At 37.8% G+C, this 20561-nt stretch overlaps 2 protein-coding genes across 3 annotated transcripts; both read right to left on the reverse strand.

Annotated features, from left to right (window-relative positions):
- Window positions 1-5919: 5919 nt before the first annotated feature.
- Window positions 5920-6888, reverse strand: LOC109163275 (scarecrow-like protein 3). Its single transcript, XM_019312030.1, has 3 exons — window positions 6586-6888; window positions 6385-6462; window positions 5920-6156 (listed from the first exon to the last, which is right to left on the reverse strand). The coding sequence occupies exons 1-3, from the start codon at window positions 6886-6888 to the stop codon at window positions 5920-5922; spliced, it is 618 nt and encodes a 205-aa protein (XP_019167575.1).
- Window positions 6889-8455: 1567 nt separating this feature from the next.
- On the reverse strand, window positions 8456-10066 carry LOC109163238 (exocyst complex component EXO70B1-like). Of its 2 annotated transcripts, XM_019311998.1 has the most exons (2): window positions 9626-10066; window positions 8456-9580 (listed from the first exon to the last, which is right to left on the reverse strand). In XM_019311998.1, the coding sequence occupies exons 1-2, from the start codon at window positions 10038-10040 to the stop codon at window positions 8571-8573; spliced, it is 1425 nt and encodes a 474-aa protein (XP_019167543.1). In that variant the 5' UTR covers window positions 10041-10066; the 3' UTR covers window positions 8456-8570. The 2 variants fall into 2 exon arrangements, with proteins under 2 accessions (XP_019167543.1, XP_019167542.1); XM_019311997.1 differs by having other exon boundaries at window positions 8456-10066.
- Window positions 10067-20561: the final 10495 nt, after the last annotated feature.

Here is a 20561-nt window from a genome sequence, read left to right on the forward strand (position 1 = left end):
CTGTGTATTTACCTGCGGTGTTGGTGGTGGTGTTGCGTCGCCTTCCCGGCTTCGGGTGCTTCTTCGATTCAATTGATCTCTTAGGTCGGCTCCTAGCCCATTGCGTTGGCTCAATTGCTCTTGGCTTCCTGTCATGGTAAAGTCTTTCAATTCCCCACGCCCAGGACTCTTCTTGATGATCTCTCGGACCCGCTTTGCTCAGAAGGCACGCGACTCTTCGTTCGATCCCCACAGACGGCGCCAGTGATGGTTTTTGGGTTTTCGGGCCCAAGGAGGTCCAACACAACCTTAAGCTGGAGGATACACCTTTCACAAAAAGTCTAGATCTTTAGTGAAGTATGATGCTCAATAGTGCCTTCTATTTCCCTCTCCGGGTTCTCCAAATCTGCCTCTTACAAGGGTGGAGGAGCCCTTTTTATAGTGGCTCCTCCTCTACTGACTTAAAGGCTCATGATGGCCGACTTAAAGATTACATTCAATGTGCGAGCCGTTGGGCGATGTTACGGACTCTGCCAACGGCTCTCTCTGACTAGTAACTGGCGGACCGAGTCCGACTTTTAATGCCTCAACGGCTCCTTGCCTTGACTGCTCTGAAGGCTCCCTCAACGGCTTTCCGGACCGAGTCTTCCCCTGGGCCGGGCCGGGACCGACTCCTCGTCCCCGTTTGGCATTGGGCCGTCCTTCCGGGCTCTGAACTGGGCCTCCCTCTTTGGACCTGGGCCGAGTCCTGGACTCGGCCCATGCCTTCTTTCTGGGCCTCTTTTCTTGGGCCGGGGTTCTCACCCCATCAATTATTATTATTATTATTATTATTATTATTATTATTATTATTATTATTATTATTATTATTATTATTACTAGATATTGTCCCGTGCGATGCACGGAGAAAAATACAATTTTAATAAAAATAAAGCGTTGTGTACAAAAAAAAGATTAAATTACATATTAAATTATTGAAAGAAAGATTAAATTACAATATGCTTTTGATTGTCCTTGGACTTATATTAAGCTCTATTGTTTTTATTAGATTAAAGGTGCTACTTTGAATTTAGAGTAATAAGTAATTGTGTTATATGAGATCTTAATTATATTTACATGTTATGCTACATAGTGTTAAGTTTATGCAATGCTCAGTTACAAAAGTAAGTTTTCCTACCCTGTTCATTATTTTTTTTTTTTTGTTGAAGACCTAGGACAGTATGTAACTGGTAATTGTTATGCATGATTGTTTCTACCCCACTATCTCTTGTAATAGGCTTAAAATAGACTGAGTTTTTTGTAATGAAAATAATTCTCTTTATTGTTTTAAAATAAAAAAAATTACAGAATGCTAATTATATCAATCAAATCTATTCTTAAATATAACTTAATTAAACGGGATGATATACATCATTATTTGAAAAAAAAAAAAAAAAAAAAAACTTCTATGTGTTTGACTTCTACTTGTCTTCTACAATGATGTCTAACCAAACAAAATAGAAAAGATAATATATTAAGCAATTCAAGCATCAAATTAATCAGTTAAAAAAATATCAAGAGTCCAAAATATGTAGAAATTAAGCAATCAGTCCAATGTATAAGCACTTTCCTCCAAAACAAAACAGTTAAAAAAATGTTTCTTTCAAATTGAAAAAAAAATGTTTCTTTCAAATTGAAAAAAATGTTTCTTTCAAATTGTTCATTCATCCTCAAGAACTTCATCTTCACAAATAATCTTTTTAACCTTGACAGTAGCTTGTTTCTTCTTTTTTTGACTGTGTACTGGAAAATTATCCCGTAAGCATCTCTCAACTACATCGCTTAGAGTTCTTGTGGTAGTCCTTTCTTGGCTAGCATTCACAATGGGGCTCTCTGCCTCATTGCCTCAAAAATCCCTAAATAGATAACATAAAGAGTCAGAAAATGCAATACTAAAGATTGGTACATACCACATTTTTATAGAAAGTGAAGACTTAACTCACCTCATCATCCTCCCAATCATCATCCATAAGTTCCAGCCCTTGAAGTCAAATCTTTGTCCTTACAGACATCATATGAACTACATACTTTTTACTTCACCAGCTATAGACAAAAGAACTCAAAATTTATAAGAAATGTGAAATTTGTGCTGTGCAGTAACCTAAAGGTGAAAGGATATTAAAAGATATTGAAAACTGAGAAGGGGAATATGCTTTTCCAGGCATAAGTGAAGTACATAATTCTACATTTATATTTACTTGATACTAAATGATATGATACCAACAGGATTATGCTTGAGCCAAATTCAGCTTGACATTTTCACAAACAGTTTGCAGGTATGAATTTTTATTGCTAGGTTTTTCAGATTCAGTCAATGCCACACCCAAATTCCTATTCTCATTTATACAATCCCATTTATACAATGAGTTGGTGCGCAATCTAAGTTCACACATTTATTCACTATTCCATCAGAATTAAAAGGGAAAGGCTTACCCGCTATTATATCCTCAAATGAGACCCCCTTCTTCACCTGACTGAATCAGAAATTTAAAACAACAACAGCATATCACAAAAATCAGGAAAAAAATAACATTACCTGCCAGAAGTGAGACGCCCAGACCAGAGCCACCGGCGACCGCCAACGTCTCCACCTGCTCCCTAGTTCTAGCATATCAGCTCGTCTCTGTTTTCTTTCTCTCATTTCTCTCCCCAGCTCGTATTTGTTTTCTTTCTCTCCTTTCTCTCCCCGGCTCGTCTCTGTTTTCTTTCTCTACGCGTAGTTCTTCTCGCGCTAGCTGCCGTGAGTTCGGCGACCGCACCCTTCATTCATAGAATCATAAACAAGAAAGGTCAAAATAGGTTTGATGGTTACGAGAATTGCGTACATTAATAATTGGATCCCAGAGAAGGAAAACCGATATAGTGGAGTCCGATTCTCTTATTATAGAGAATCGGACTTAGGCCCTCCGTTGTTTTTTTTTTTTTTTTAGTTCTTTTAATACATTCGGACCATTGAGGTCCGAATGTAATGATATAATTTATTTTTTTTATTTGTTTTTAATAAATGCGGAAGAATGTATTGATATTATATTATTTTTTGTTTTCATCCGTCTTATTGTTTGCGGAAATAAATGGACTCTTAAAAAAGAAGAAGGTTCATGCTCAGTATGTATAATCTCCATACTTCATATCATAATTTGAATTTAGATGAAAAAATTGGATAATTAAAAATATAAACAAAACATTATTTTATTGATGATTCAAAGTAGGACAGTTTGGGGAAGAATGAGTTGTCCTCCGACAATACCTATATCTTCTACTTCGATTTGAACCAAAGTCCATTTCATTTGGATACCTACGTGTGCGGCGTTGGCCTCGTTGATTTGGTTGCCTAGCAGAAATCGGTGGAAGGCAAGTAACTGGACCGGTACACTGAATTCTTTCGTCTACGGGATAAAAATTACCGACATAACAGTTCTTGTAGTTTTCAACCGAGTAAACTTCTGGCACTAATGGGCCGAATCCTTGCCCTCGGTAATTGCATGCTGCAATCACATGTGCACAAGGTAAGCCGTTGACGTTCCACAAGCCGCAGTTACACGTACGTTCCGTCAGGTTCACTTGAAAGTGATATTGTTGACTTTGGGAAACATAACCAGTATTTAGGGCAACACCATAGATTCCGAGGGCGTCATTGAAACGTTGAACGCTTGCACCGCTTGCCTCATTGTTTCGAGCTGACAAATCATCGGTAATGTTTGTCGTGAATCGCAGGCCGTGTTGCTGCATCCCCTCTCCCGCAGTACGCCTGTCGGCAAACATAGTCCGTAACTTGTGAAAAGTCATTCGGACTATTGCCGTGACGGGTAACATCCGACAACACTTTAGTGAATTATTTAGTGACTCGGACGGATTGGTTGTCATGATGCCGTACCGGTGATCATCGTCGTGAGATAATGTCCACTTCTCGATATTAGACTAAGTTATTATTATGTTATTAATTATTATGTTATTACTTAGTCATGTAACAATCTGTTAGTTATCTAGTCTCTAGCCTAGAGGATAGCTCTCTCTCTCTCTCTGAGAGTATTAATGTATCTGTAATTCTGTTATTCAATTGATAATCTTTTCCCTAACTCATCCTCGACATCAATGTCGGCAAGATAGGCGTATGCAGCCGGCCATTTAATTTGGATTGCATGCATGTGTTGAAGGAATTGATCCGTTGTCACAGCAGTACCAGCTTCCCACACTAGTTTTCGTAACCGCCTATTTCTGGTCACCCTTGACATGACATTGATGCGAATGTGTCGTAGGCAAAACCGGCGTTTTACACGGTCCGCCTTCAATTGTTGGACGGAATTAAACGCCGCATCGATTAATTATAAAATTAAAAATTAAAACTCGGACCCAGACGGTCCGAGTTATTCTTTTCTAAAAGCAAAATTTTTTAATAAATTGGAACATGATGTTCCGATTTATTAAATTTTTTTTGGTTAAACTCGGACCACAATGGTCCGAGTATTACCTTTTTACATAATGCGGCGCCAGTCTATTTTATCATACCCGAGACGAATACAGACAGTCCTTTTATGATTTCCCAGACGAATCGATTTCGTGTTTGCGTTACTATTGTGAGATGACTACTCCATCAGTATGAATGACTATTCGTAATATTTTTTCAGCGAATATATTCGCTGACATTGCTTCTTTAAGTTGGTAAAATTTTTTGTAGAGACAGTCCATTTGTCATACCCGAGACGAATAGAGACAGTCCATTTTATCATTTCTTAGACGAATCGATTCCGTGATTGCGTTACTATTGTGAATCAGTATGAGATGATTACTCCTCAGTATGAATGACTATTCGTAACATTATTTCTGTAATTTTTTAGCGAATATGAGCTGATATTGCTTCTTTAAGTTGGAAATTTTTTTTTTAGAGACAGTTCATATTCGCTGACATTACTTGTTGAACCCGAAAATATTTAATTTATTTACGTTGGGTAAATTACGAAAATAAAGGACAAAAAAATCAAATTAAAAAATTATAACTCGGACCTAGACGGTCCGAGTATTTCTTTTCTAAAAGCCAAAATTTTTAATGAATTGGAACATGATGTTCGGAAATGCAATGTAAAAATGAGACATCCTATCTACCATCAATTCTCGCCTCACCTAAATTTTCGGAAATGCAATGTAAAAATCGGAGTCCAACCACCCGAATTAATTCTCTGTTTTTTTACAGAAGAGGACTGAAAAGAGCATTGGGGAGACAAATTCCTCGGGAAGGTACACGCGATAGAAAACAACACTCCTTGGGAAGGTAATACGTTCATAAGTGCGGAAACCAAATTTAAATAACAAAATCGGACTTGAAACACGCGATTCACTTTTGGCAGAGATTCGGACTCCAAGCAGACGCATTTCCCTGTATCGTAGCCACCACCTCATGCAATTGGTTTTCGTATCCACACACAAAATTCTGCACTGCCGGCAAAAGGACCCTCATTCATACGCGCTCTGCAAAATCTGAAGACCCAAATGCCGGTATATATATATTATTTAATGAAAGAAGGTAAACAAATAATATTAATAATATTAATATTTTTAAAAATTAAAACCATACCTTGAAAACTGAAAAGAGTTAATTCCAACATTAGTCCTTCGACTATCGTGATTTTTCACAATTGGTCCTCAACTTTTAATTTAGACAATTTAGACAATTGACTATTGAAATATTTCCAATGTTAGTCTTTCGTCAGAAGCTAGTTAAGCAAACGTTAAATGGAGGGTAAAGCAGTCATTTAACATGCTCTGAGTATAATAAACGTAATTCTCCTCTCTATACGCCTCTCTGTACGTATTAAAACTCAAATCCAAGCTTTGCTACAATGGCGTTCATGAATTGGAAAGTTTTTTTTTTTTTTTTTTTTTTTTTTTTAAGAACGAACTGGAAAGTTAATTATCCAATTTCTTTGCCTCCTCGGATAAAACCCCACCCATTTGCTCCATCACCTCTTTCACGAGGTGCACGCCGGCACTGAGGTCTTGAAGCAGCGCGCGCCACTGGTTTGGGTCGGCGGCGTGGACATCGATTATGTGCACCATTTTCTCGCCCTCCATGGCCTCGATGATGGCCTGGTTGGCCACCAGGAAAGCCACTTTCGAGAACGGGAACAATTCGACGAACTTTATCTGGGAAAGGCAGATTATATCAGCTTACATTAATCTTAGCAGTGGTCTTGGGGGTCAAGGAATGACTTGATAGTATTCCACAGAAGCCTAAATCCAGATCCAGCATTGATGATAAACATACGGCAAAACGTCTATACACCAAAACAGAACATTATAGTAAACATAGGAGATCCAGAAACCTTATAGACTCAACAAACATTTAAGAAAGCCAAGTATGTATATGTATACCTCAGGGTAATTGTCACCATCAATCTTCTGAATGGCCTGGATTAGTTCCGTTGCTGACTTGGTGAGGTTCTTCAATCCCTGAATGAAGCATTATAGGCAGGCTTGAAACTAGAACACCTTCCGTGCGAAGAAATCACCGGCCGCCGACGCCAGCTTGGTGGAATGGAGGGCCCGGTAAACGCCGGGCAGAGTTCGGAGCACCCTGTCCGCGAGGGCCTGGGCGAAGTAGCAGGTGATGCGCTGCATGGTGTCGCCGTCGGGCACGGCCAGGTGGGAAATCTGGTCGAGGGCTACGTTGGAGTTCGGGAACATCGCGACCCTTAGCATCCCTCGTAATTCCCAATCCAAGTCGGTGTCCTTGAAGCTCGTCGCAATCGCCGTCATTGTCCTCTCCGTCGCCGGCTTCCTGCATTTCTGGAATAAGAGGAGGGGTTCCTCTCCGAGTGAATCCAAAACGCAAAGATCCGATTTCAGCCGAGGAGAACGACCAGGTATTAAACTCATAGGAAGTAAAAAGACTGTTTTACCCCTCCATTTAACATTTACTTAACCAGCTTCTAACGGAAGGACTAACATTGGAAACATTTTAATACTCAAGTGTCTAAATTGTCCAAATTAAAAGTCGAGGATCAAATGTGGAAAATCACAATAGTCAGAGGACCAAGGCTGGAATTAACTCAAACTGAAAAGACTCTTTGAAAGTTGAAAAATAATATCTGGTCATTAATTTTTCTTTGGAGATATAAAAACTTATACATAAATATATTCTTTTCTAGAATATTCTTTCCTTAGGCGGGAAACTGAAAATTATTTTTATTTACCAAAAGTTGTGGCTTTATTATATATATAGATAGATAGATTATTATTATTATTATTATTATTATTATTATTATTATTATTATATTATAACAAATACAGTCCGTGTATCGCACTGATGTAAATACTAGTTATATTGATATAATTACGATTGTTACTGAGGACCTAATTTTAATACTAAATCATGTGATAGGGCTAGTAATATCGGGCATCCTCTGGTTGTATCCCAACTAGGGGTGTCAATACGGGCCGGCCCGCCTCATTAGGCCCGCCCCACCGCGGGCTTTTTATTTGGCAGGCTTTGGCGGGCCGACCCGCGAAGCCTGCGGGCTTAGAACTATACAACCCAAGCCCGTCCCATGCGGGTTTGCGAGTCTCGCGGGCTGGCCCGCAGGCCATCACTTAAATTTTAAAAAAAAAAAAACATTAAATAGTATATAAACATGTTAAAACCGCTTGAAATATGGCACCGGAAACTTCCATAAAATTCATAAACCTCGCCCAAATCTACTGGATCGATACTGCGCGTTCAGCAGAACTGTAGAAGGGTGATCAAAGCTAGGGTTCAATAGCACACTCGATTTCTCTCACGGCTTCAGATTTTCTCTCTACAATTCCCGTCTGTGTATAATACATATATAAATATGTATGTTTGCTTAACTTAGAGGCGATTTAGTAATTCATAAATATGTATGAATTGATGATTTAGTTTTAGTAATTATTTGATAGAGTTGGAGGCGAATGGAGACGGGAGAACCGAAAAACTACGTACTCTAGGAATTATTGAATTAAGAATTGGCGAAGGATTATTGAATTATTGGATTTCTCCTCTTCTGCGTACTCTTGATAGTTAGATCTACACATTGCCTAAGAATTAAGATATTATATATATGATTTTTTTTAAAAAAAAAAAAAAAGATATTATATATATAATTTATTTATTTATTTTTAACTATGGCCAGGCCCGCAGGCCGGCCCGCATCCCGTGCGAATTTGCCAGCGTGAGCTCTGGCCCTCCGCGGACCATGCCCGTTAGGCCCGCATTTTCGCGAGTCTAATTTCTTGCGGCCCTAACCCGCCCCATTGTGAGGCGGGTGCGGGCTAACCCGCGGGCTTTGTCCCACTTTGACACCCCTAAACCCAACAAAAAAATGTTCATTTTTTATCCCAAATTAAAAAAAAAAAAAAAAAAAAAAAAAAAAACGGGGAAAGTACCCAATTTATGCATGCATGATTTCTTTACTTGTGAAAATGAAAACAAAAAATTGTTTTAACAATATCATGAAAATGTACATCAATATTATTACATATTCCTCCTTAACTCCTTTACTGTTAATTTGTATTATAAACAATTGAATTTCAACTTTCGATCAACTCAATCTCTCATAGTTTGCTATGAACTGTTTCACCTTCACTTCTTGTTTGGAAATCCAATCAGATCCAAGTACGAGGCTTAGGTTGGAGCTTCGGACCTTGGAAACGACGTAGTTTAAGTTGTTGGCTAGGAAGACGTAAGACAACGGCACGTCTCGGTAATGTCGCGCCTTGCTGTCTAGCTTGCAGAGGAGAACGAGAACGAGCCACGCGAACTTCGCGGAGACGGTTGAAGCGCCGGAATCGTCGTTCATGGACGACGGACTCGAGAAGTACGACTCCGGTAAGGGAGATTGGGACGACGGCAGCCAGTCTGCTATGATTTCGGAAACGGTGCCGCTGTAATCGGCGAGGAAAACGAGGAAGTTCATCACGTACCGAGTCAGTGGATGGATTGCGCCGCTTGGAGGTGATTTTGTGGAATCCTTCTGTATCGCCGCCTCAAACTCCGACAACATTGCTCTAACGGCGTCCCCTAACTTCGACACTGACGTTGCAGCCTGAGACTTCACGGCCGCAGTAGAATCGAAGCTGAAAATCGATTCAATTTCCGGCGAGAGGTCCGAAACCGCCTCGTAAAGGTCCAAATAGCGAAACATCTTCTCGATCGAGGTCTTCTTATATTTAGCCGCCGATTCAAGGAAACCGAACAAATTGATAGCACCGTCTTTAGAGATTTCGGCGAAACACGATTCTCTGATGTGATCGGAAGCCGAGAAGACTTCATCGCAGAGAATTCTCTCACCGAGGAAAAGAGTTCTCACCGCGATTCTGATACCGCTCTGCCAATTCAAAATCTTCCTCTCCAGTATTTCCCAGTCCATTTTTTGAATTTGAGAAGAACTGAATTTCTCAATTCCAAGATGATACAACGTCTCGTCTATAACTGATTTTCTGATTATGTTATACACCTTCGCGCATTCCTTTCCATATCCGGCTCCAATCATACAAGTCGCAATGGCTTTCAAATCCGCAACCGAAGGATCGGAGATTGAAATTCCGGCGACTTTGTCCAGAACCTCTCCACCTTCCTGCGGATATGGAGAATCGCCTTCGGAATCTGAAACAGTTGACTGCGAGGACGCTCTGGAAGACCTCGCCGAGACAGTTTCTTGATCGAGAAAATATCGGTTCCCAGACAGAATAGTGTAGAACTCCTTCTGCAACCGCTTCATGGCAATCTGCATCAAAGTCTGCGCGCGAACAAGCAGCAGCTCAGAATCCGAAGAATGCGCAACGGCGAACACCATTACGCGCTGCAAGTCATCGACGCAGCCGAGGAACTGCTTCGCCTCCACCGGACTGTCCCGGAAGAGGTACGATATTCTGGCGATGGTGACGGAGGCCTGAACGTCCCATTTCCTGATCACCGGTTCGACGGTCGTGATCGTTTCTGCGAATAGCCTTTCGCAAAATGTATAACGAGGCGGCGACGCCGATGATGATGATGATGATCGGTTTCTCATTTTCTCTGTCGCAAAATGTGTCACAATCGTTTTGATAGTCGGAAAAATAAGCTAATGGGAAAAGAAATAAGTATTTATAGAGGGAGGTCACGGGACGGCTGAGAATGTCGATGGATATTGACGCTTTTATTAACGCGGTGAATTTTGTATTGTTTCGTTTGCTTCTTTACTTTGTCTTTGAAGCTTTCAGAGCTCAAAGACCGAAGTATATATATGTCCGTTATTATTTTAATATTTTTTTTATTATATAGTATGATTAAGTTGGAAGCCAAAATGAGATGAGTTGATTAAGTCCATGAGGTGTGTTGAGAGTGATTTTTATTTATTAAAAAATTGCATTTCTGGTTCAAGTTATAAGGTGAGTGTAAATTTAGTTTATACATCGTAATTATTGATCGTTATTTGTGAATTAATTTCACTTTTGGTCTTATGGAGGTTCTATCACTTTTAGTGTACAATTTTAAAGTTTTTCAATTTTGGTGTCTAAATTTATTATTTTATCAGTTTTGGTTCCTTTGGTCAAATTGACAGTGAAATGTTACCGGATTTTATATTTTTAGGGATAAAATCGTCATCCCAATGAAAGATCTACAATATCTAAATAAAATCATTGTAAAATCAAATTTATGGGTGTTTGATCGATGAGAATAATTGGGAAGATGGGCAGAAACTAGACACGAATCTCACGATTGGCAAACCCTTCTTCTCTTTAATATGATTTTTCTTTTGTTTAGATATTGAATATATTTCCTTGAGATGATGATTTTCCCCTAAAAATATAAAATTCGGCAATATTTCGCTGTCAAAATGGCTGGAATGACCAAAACTGATAACTATAACAAAATTAGACACCAAAATTGAAAACATTTAAAGTTGTGCATCAGAAGCGATAAGACCTCAAAAGTTGTGGGACCAAAAGTGAAATTAATTCGTTATTTGTTTACAAAAGTGATTATTTTTGTCATCACTCACTTGTAAAAGTTACACATTTGATTTATAATTAGTGTTTTTGAAAAACAGTTATAAATGAACTTTTGTTTTATTTAACCAATTTTAATTGTTTGACTTGGTTTTTTTTTTTTTTTTTAAAAACAATACAGAACTTTCATTACTCAATCAAACTGTCCGCAGATACATACTGAGAAATAAAACGTGGTAAAAAATCAAGATACTCCACCAATCCCACTCAGGATTACATAAAACTTTCCTAGCTAATGTGTGGGCCGGAACATTGTAAGTTCGCTTTACAAACGCAAGTGACACTGAATCAAGCTGTTCTAAAAGGAACCGGATATCATCAATAATATTTCCAAACGGAGTAAAAATTTTCCACATCCCCGCCCAACACACTGTATCAATATTGGACTGAACGTCCGTACCTAACCTATAAGCACTCCTCACATAATAGATCTCATTTTCCTCCATGCTCCAAAATATAGAGTCCCCCTCCTCTCCCCCTCCCCCCCCCCCCCCCCCCCGCCCCCCCCCCCCCGCGGTGCAGTCGGAAGACTAAGAATTTATTGACAATCTCTATAATTAAAGACATCCCTCACTAACTCAGAATCCCATTGATTAAACCCAATACAGAAAAAAGAGCTAACCGATTGTCTAAATATTCAGGCTCAGGAATCGTAACAAAGGGATTATTAGAATCTGGTAACTATGGCTCACCCCACACTCGAACCTTACCCCCATCCCCAATCCTCCATCTCACTCCCCTTCCTCCCCAACCCTTGAGCTTCTCTAATACTGGTCCACACATATGATGGATTAGTCCTTGCCCCCGCCTCCAAGAAAGAACACTTAGGGAAATAACGAGCTTTAAAAACCTTTGAAACCAATGCATCGAGATTTGTTAAGAAATTCCACCCCTGTTTCCCCAACATGACCATATTCATCTCCCTCACCTTTCTAACCCCCATACTTCTTAGGTTTACACACATCATCCCAAGATCCCACCGGATTCCCCTCCCCCCTCTTCCCTTACAACCCCACCAAAAAGAGTTCATAAGTCTCTCAATTTCCCCAGAAAGACCCTTTGGCAACAAAAAGACATTCATAGCTAATTAGGAATATTTTGGAGAATAGTTTTCAAAAGCACTTCCCTCCCGGCTCTAGACAAGAACCTATTACCCCAAAACATAATCCTTGCTCTCACCTTATCCCTAATATATCACAGAATCTCTTTCTTTTTTCGACCCATAAACCCTGGGAGCCCTAGATATTTCTCCCTACCCTGTTGTTCATGCACCCCCAATACCTCACAAACAGCATCCTTATCCTCCCTCTGAACATTCCTACCAAAGACAATAGCAGTTTTCACCAAATTAACCTTTTGTCCACTAGCCTTCCTATATTCCTTAAGAATATCCCTCAAAACCCCCGCCTCTAAATTGTTTGCCCGGAAGAAGAACAAACAATCATCGGCAAAAAAAAAAAAAAAAGATGAGATATTGCCGATGCATTTCTTGCCACTCTCACCCCATGCAACACCCGTCCCTCTCCTAATTAGACAGCAAAGTACTCAGACACTCACCAATAAGGATAAACAAACAAGGTGATAAAGGATCTCCTTGTCTCAAGCCTCTCGTGGGATCAATAGGCCCTCATTCATTCCCATCTACCAAAACCCAATACCGAACAGTGGAAACACACTCACGGATCAACCCTACGCACCACCCACTGAAACCCATTTTTTCCAAACCTGCCACAGAAATTCCCACTCAACTCGGTCATATGTTTTGCTCATATCAACTTTTAAAGCACCAAAACCACTCCCACTCCCCTAGTGTTTATTTAGTGCGGGATGAGACTCAAAAGCAATTAAAACATTATCTATAATAGACCTCCAAAGAATAAACGCACTCTGAGCAAGAGAAATAATAATGTCCAACAAACCCCTAAGCCTATTTACGAACACTTTTCCCAAGATACGATGGATAACATTACACAAAGAAAAGGGGCGAAGATTAGTCATGTACTCAGGATTTTTTATCTTTGGGATCAACAAAATATGGGTATCATTAATAGAAACAGGTAAATTGGCCAGATGTAAGAAAAGATTAGCAAAAGTGTACTACCTCATCACCCAGGACATCCCAATGAATCTGATAGAAAGCTTGAGACAAGCCATCGGGCTCCGGAGACCTATCCGGGTGCATGGAGAACGAAGCAAAGCTGCATTTTGCTCATCCGTTATCCTTCGATCCACACACTCCAAGACCGGTCTCATATCACCCACCCCTAACTCATACAACCCCGAAAAATATTCCAGCATAATATTACCCATTCCAGCCTCATCCATCACCCATCCACCTCTAGAATCCCTCAATCCCCTCAGCCTATTTCGCCTCCTATTATTTACTGCATTATGAAAATATCTAGTATTAGTATCCCCCCCCCCCCCCCCTAATACCAAAATTCCTTAGCTCTTTGTCTCCATCGAACGTCGTAGTTTCGAACTAAAGCCAAGTACGTACTTTCCCCTTACTTCTCCAAACTCACGAACCCCCTCCTCATCCGTTGCCCCTCTTAGACGAATCATATACTAGCTGTACATTCCTTAATCACCTTCACCTCTCTACTGCTCAATTTTTTCCCCACTCCCACACCTCCCTACCACACCCAGCCAAACGATCAGTGATGTTGTACCCTTGGTGGTGATGCTAAACCCTTTACAGAATCTCCCTACACTCTGGATTAGCCCACTCAAGCATTCCCAAACCTAGGCTGTAACACCCCGTGTTACGGACTATAATCCCGGATTAATTATTTAATTAATTCTGTTAATGAATAGTTAAAAAGAATTTAATCTGGCCAGGATCCCTTAATTAATTAATGTGGTCCATGAAGGACTGTGGACCCTTGTTTAGAATAAGGACTTTAAGTCTATTTGGAATAAAGAAAGTGGGCATTTACTACTCAGATTCTAATTAGGAATCCTAGACATATATACCTGTTAGGAATAGAAAGTAGGTCTTTACTATTCAGACTCTGAATAGGATTCCTAACTCTATAAATAGGGGACTAGAAAGCCATTAGAACCCTTACCACCCATAGTTATATTACACGAAATTATTCCCAAGAGATTCCCCACCACCAGGCCTAGGGAGATCAATCAGATGGAAATCTTAGAGAAGAACCTTAATAGCCAAGGGAGGATTAATTAAGGCTAAGAGGTAACCCATGTCTTACAAAACCTATTTTCCTTGCTATATCTTATTCATTGGCTCCTTTGATAATCGTTTGTGTAATTCTGTGATTGAGTCTTGATAGAGCCTTGCCTAGTGTTTATATTGCGTTTATGTGATAATCTTGATGTTCTTGATATAGTGATTGAGTATATGTGTGAGCTCGTATTTTAATTATGTCTAGAGCTTGTCATTAGGGTTTATATCGTGAATTCTGTTGTTGTGATGTTCTTGGTATATTTGGATAGGATTGTGCATGATCGGGTGTTGAGTCTAGCCTAGAATGTCTTTAGGGCTTTGCATATAGATTTCTTGATGTTCTTGAGGTTCCGGATGCTCCTGAACCGTTATATAATAAATGTGGAATCTTGGCATTTTAGGAGTCGAGTTAGAATGTATTTGGAACGATTCTTGATTTAATTTCGTTAATTGAATCCGTGGGACATGGTTGGGATGTGTCTGGACATGGTTTCGGGTTCCACAAGAGATCCCGGGACCAAAAAGTCGTCTGCGTACCAGTGGGGGGTAGGTGCGGGGATGACCGCCCACCACCTACCCGCTGCCCGGCGTGCCTAACTCCAGCGGGCAGACCCGCTGGAATCATGGCTGCCCGCCAGCAGGTAGCTGGCGGGTGGTCCTCCACCCGCTGGAAAGTGGGTACGGGGCGTGGTATTTTCCCCCGTTTGATGTTTCCCCGTGTCCCGTTGTACCCCGTTTGACGTGTATGGGTCTCGTTTGATGTTTTGAGAATCGTTCTAGGAATTTGATAAACATTATTTTTAGTGTTATTTTTAATAATCTTTTTATAGTTAATTTACAATAATTGATTAATTTTATATCTATTTTATTTATTATTGTTATAAGTATCTTTATTAATATTATTCTAGTTTAGGATTGTTTTTATCTACTATTTGAATTCTGATAATAATAATGGTGATAGGCATATTTTACACCCATATTTTAGGTACATCTTTATAATAATTTTGCATTAGTTATTTAATATTGTCTTATAATTAGTTCTTTTTATATATAATATTAAATATATATATATAAAATATAATACATATTACGTACTATACTTATATAGACATATATACATTACGTACTACTATATATATATACTAGCATTGTACCCGTGCGATGCACGATCTACAAATTATATTTTAGTTTAGAATGTTATTGTAATAAACAACCGGACTGAATATATGATTGCACCACCAACAAAAGAAATATTAACTTCCAAAATTTGCCTTTTATTATAAATTATTAAAAATTTCTTGATAAACAACATTAATAGTTACGTTGAAGTACAACTCTTATCATTACAAATTAGATTTTTTAGACCCTTAGGATTTGCTAACTCTAGACGCAGCCACATACCACCATATATATATTGCATAATATTATTACTTTATATACAATATACAATTATAAATAACAAAAGAAAAAAAAATGATGGAAAAAAATAAAAAACAACACGCAACAAAAATAAGTAAAAAAAGATTTGATTTTAGTGATATACCCACGTAACCTTTATGATGAATGAATTGAAGCATAGAAAACGATAGAAATGCCAAGCATGGTTCATTTCTCATTTCTTTCTTCATCCACTGCTTGCTCGTTAGTGCAAAATCACTATATCTCTCAACAATTGCTAACTCTAGAATTCTATGTGTTCTTGTTCAAATTGAATACAAATATAGGGCTTCTCTATGCTTACTCTAAATCGCACTATGCCTGCTTTCGGTTATGTTCATACCTCTTTCTAGATAGTATAGTCAGTACTATTACATTAATAACATGATATTGCCTCCTATAGTTGTTATTTAAAGTCTTTAATAATGAATTCATTAATATTACATCAATAACATATCATGTTACATGAGAACCACCCACAACTCTGAAATGATCAAACTTTACTACAGAGAAACATTCGAAATACCTAATTCTAACTCTTTACAGAAATGTGTTAACTAACTTCTAGTTGTATCTTCATAAGCAGCCAATGGTCCATCAATACACATGCAGCCTAAATCATGACCCTGAAAAATTTTGTTTAAAAAAATTGTATTCTGTAAATATGTGTCTGTGATCATCAAACACATGATCACAGAATCATAATCTAAAATAAGTATTATTCATTAATACAACTAAGTAACACAGGAAAACCGATAGCAGGGAAAAACATATCTATAAAATACAACTTAAAACAATTAATACTTAAGAGTAAAGTATGCCCTGCAAGGCACCAACTCTCTTCAAGAGTCTAGCATAGCCCAAAACAACCACCAATAGACAACAAAAAAATGAAAACCATGGCATTTACTGTCTCTGTAAGAGGACCACAACAAAAAAAATTAGAATCACAATTAGGAAAAAAAAAACCCATGCATAAAATTAACTGTCTTAATCAGAGGAGCACAACCCAAACAGAAATAAAAAACTTTCAAATGTTCATCTACTCCTTTTTCAATCTTAACAATGGGGTCTCTTTTTTCTTGGAGCTCAGTGTAGATCGAGGAGAATTCATTCAGTCGGCTTCTCTTCACTTGTCCAGGTTCAATTTCTGCCATTGGACTCTGCCTCATCTTCATATATGAACTCCTGTTTATATACAAAATGTATATAAATACAGGTCAAAATTCAAAATCTGCTAGATATAGAATAATATATACATTCATTAACCAACATCAACTAATATGTTAGTGAGAAAAAAATCATTTCAAATTGTTACCTCATCCAAACCTTCCTCTGTTTCCTTAATTTAAGGCAAGCTGTGAGGTTAGGTCCTATCCTTATCCAGCAAATAAGGGCAATGGGCATCCACCATGCAACGGTCATTTATGATTTTCCTAACAGCAATAGAATGCCTTGCAAATATCATACAGAAAATTTAACTACAAATATCATTCATTCAGTTAGAAAATCATTGTACTGAACACTACCAATTTAATTGAGTTTTACAATTGTAAACTGCAATCATTCACAAAAAATTTGTAATGATTGAAAAATGAATAAGTTATAAAGTAAAGCAAATAATATAAAACCCACACAAACAAATCCAACAATGCATATCACATTGAAAAATTAATAAAAACAATGTCATTAAGGCATAATTATCCAAAACATTCCACATGAGTCTGCCTTTCATCACAATCACAATATACTGTCTCAAAAACCACATACTATTCCTTCATATCAAATATTTAGAAATTTTTAACCTCATACACTCTACCTTCAACCAATTAAGGATCTTTTCAACATGTTCTTTAGGAATATGAGCATGAAAGAATGTTCCCTAAAAAATGTTGGAAGTTTAATAATAATAAAAAAACAAAATAAATATAACAATACTGATTACATTCTAATAAATCTTAATTCTTATTTAAATCTTACCTCATGATCATGGAAGATAACTTTTATAGACTTCATTTATGAAAAACATCTGTTCAGGAACTTCAAATTCTCTAACAACCGCGGGCATAACCTAGTGTTCATTCTCTTTTTTATATTGGCAGCCGTTCTTTCTGATTGTTTTTAGGATTGGTAGAGTTTGTATTGAAGACAAAGTGATGTATTTATAATTGTTTAGCAAAACAGTTGAAACCCATCGGTAGTGAACTTTAAGAAACGAATCGTTTCTACGCCATTTATTAGGCTGAAAATGAAATAATTATTTTTTTGGTAAATGAACCGTCGCCGCCCGCCGGTATCTATGTATGGCTGAAAATAAAAAATTAATTAATTATTAATTAATTAACTATATATTTGTTTGAGCAGGAATTTTTGACTGAATTGTGTATCCCAAGGTGTGTGGCTTTTTTATATAGTAAGATATATATATATATATATATATATATATATATATATATATACACGCATTATATATATATCTATATATTATATATTATTTAAGTGGCCCAGCCTTTAGCAAATACTAACTAATGTTTTGTTTTAATTCCACCTAAAGAATGTGAGGCCAGGTAGCAACGAAAGAAAGCTTCGTCGACTGATTATTGGCGCGAGAACAAGCAGCAACTTCAGATGATTTCGTGGCTCAGCGCAAAAGGAGGAAAATGGACGATAGAAAATAGCTTAGGTTGATTTTGGAAAGTATATAAATAGTGGAAGATTTCTATTTTAAAATGTTCATGCTTGATTCATTCTTCCCTCCTCTATAGTATTCGTTGAAGTTGTTATCAATATCCATTTGTGGCTAATTTCTAGTTGGTTTAGTGAATTGAAGCCCCGGAGTTCATAACGCTGTAAGGTTATTTATTTAACTTTATTATATATATGTTTTTATGCATTTTGAGTATTAAATATTCTTTTAAATTATTTGAATAGTTGTATCATTTAATTTCTAGGGAGGCCTACTAGTTATTTATTTGATATAATTATTTGCTATATTAGATAATGTTGTGCTACAAATTATTCTAATATTCAGTAGCAACTGAGGTTAATTATTGACGGCTTAGTGATAATTGGTCTCGGGTAGAATATTTTCCTAAATTAAATGCAACCGCTTGTGCTTGTTTTATTTAGTTTGTCGGTTTTCCTAGTTCCTATTCCTACTATTAAATTAAATCTATAGCGCTTGTCTTAGATTATTTAGTAGTTAGGGGTAATTAAACCGCTTGTGCTTTACTTACCTACAACTAAGGGAAAACAGAAATGAAATAATTTCACGACAAATATTCAATTGCATATTAATTACTTTATTAATCAATGATCAGTGTTGAATTCCGGTGGTGGATCTTTACTAACCAAGGTCTCCTATTATAAGTGTTTTCGATATATTATTTTCATTGCTTTATTCGTTCAATTAAATTTCTTGTTTATTTAAATTCTCTTTTATTTTATCTTTATTCTCGATATATTCCAAACCCCCCCCCCCCCCCCTACCTTTAATTTGAGCACAAAAGTTAAACTAGTTACTCCTCGTGGGATCGATCCTTACTCCCGCTACTACGTTTGTAAGGTTTTAATTTGGAAGTCTACGACAGCTCACCAAATTTTGGCGCCGTTGCCGGGGAGATTTTCTAGCTTATTTTGTGTTTATTTATTTATTTTGTTATTTGTTTATTTGTTTTTCATTTGTCCCAAAAAAAAAAATTTTAAAAAATCTTTTCTTTTGTTACTTTTACATAATTGCTGCACTATCTTTAACGGTTTATGCCTATAACTCGATCTGCTAACAAAGAAGTCCCGTCATACAATCCAGAAATTGAAAGAACTGTACGCAGGTGGAGGAAACAAGCTTTGAGCAAATTGGAGTTTAGTGATCTGGCTACCGATTCTACCAATTCTAATTTAGAAGAGGAACTCATGGCTCAGAATCGGACTTTAAAAGAGCTTGGAGAACCAAATTTAGATCACCAACCTTTATGCATCAATTTCCCTGCTCTGGATGCTAATGTCCAATTTGAATTAAAATCTGGATTAATTCATCTTTTGCCTTCTTTTCATGGACTTGCAGGTGAAGATCCTCACAAGCACTTAAAGGAATTCCATGTGGTGTGTTCAAGTATGAAACCCACTGGGGTTACTGAAGAACAAATCAAGTTAAGAGCCTTTCCCTTTTCTTTGAAAGATTCAGCGAAGGATTGGCTATACTATCTACCTTCTGGGAGCATCACCACATGGAACAACTTGAAGACAATGTTCCTTGAAAAATATTTCCCAGCTTCAAGGGCGGCCAACATTAGAAAGGAAATATGTGGTATACGGCAAAACAATGGAGAGTCATTGTATGAATATTGGGAGCGTTTCAAAAAGTTATGTGCAAGCTGCCCACACCATCAAAACAGTGATCAATTACTCATTCAATACTTTTATGAAGGACTTTTTCCGGCTGATAGGAGCATGATTGATGCCGCGAGCGGTGGTGCTTTAGTTGACAAGACACCGGACGCTGCGAGAACTCTAATTGCAAACATGGCTACAAATTCTCAACAATTTGGCAATAGGCTTGTCCAACCGTCTAAGCAAGTGAATGAGGTAAATATTTCTGCTCTTGAGCAACAAATTACTGGTTTAACTACTCTTGTTCGTCAATTAGCTGTCGGCAATGTGCAATCTGTAAAAGCATGTGGAATTTGCTCGGTAGTTGGGCACCAAACTGATGCCTGCCCAACTCTTCAAGAAGAACCTACTGAACAAGTTAACATGGCTGGAGGTTTTCCTGGGCAACCTCAAGGTAATTATGATCCATTTTCTAACAAATATAATCTTGGATGGAGGGATCACCCAAACCTTAGTTATGGGAACTCACAAGGAAACCAGTTTGTTCAGAATCGTCCCAATTTTCAGCAGTATAGACAACCATTTC

Source organism: Ipomoea nil, unplaced genomic scaffold (assembly GCF_001879475.1).
Source record: "Ipomoea nil cultivar Tokyo-kokei standard unplaced genomic scaffold, Asagao_1.1 scaffold3016, whole genome shotgun sequence".
Lineage (NCBI taxonomy): Eukaryota > Viridiplantae > Streptophyta > Magnoliopsida > Solanales > Convolvulaceae > Ipomoea > Ipomoea nil.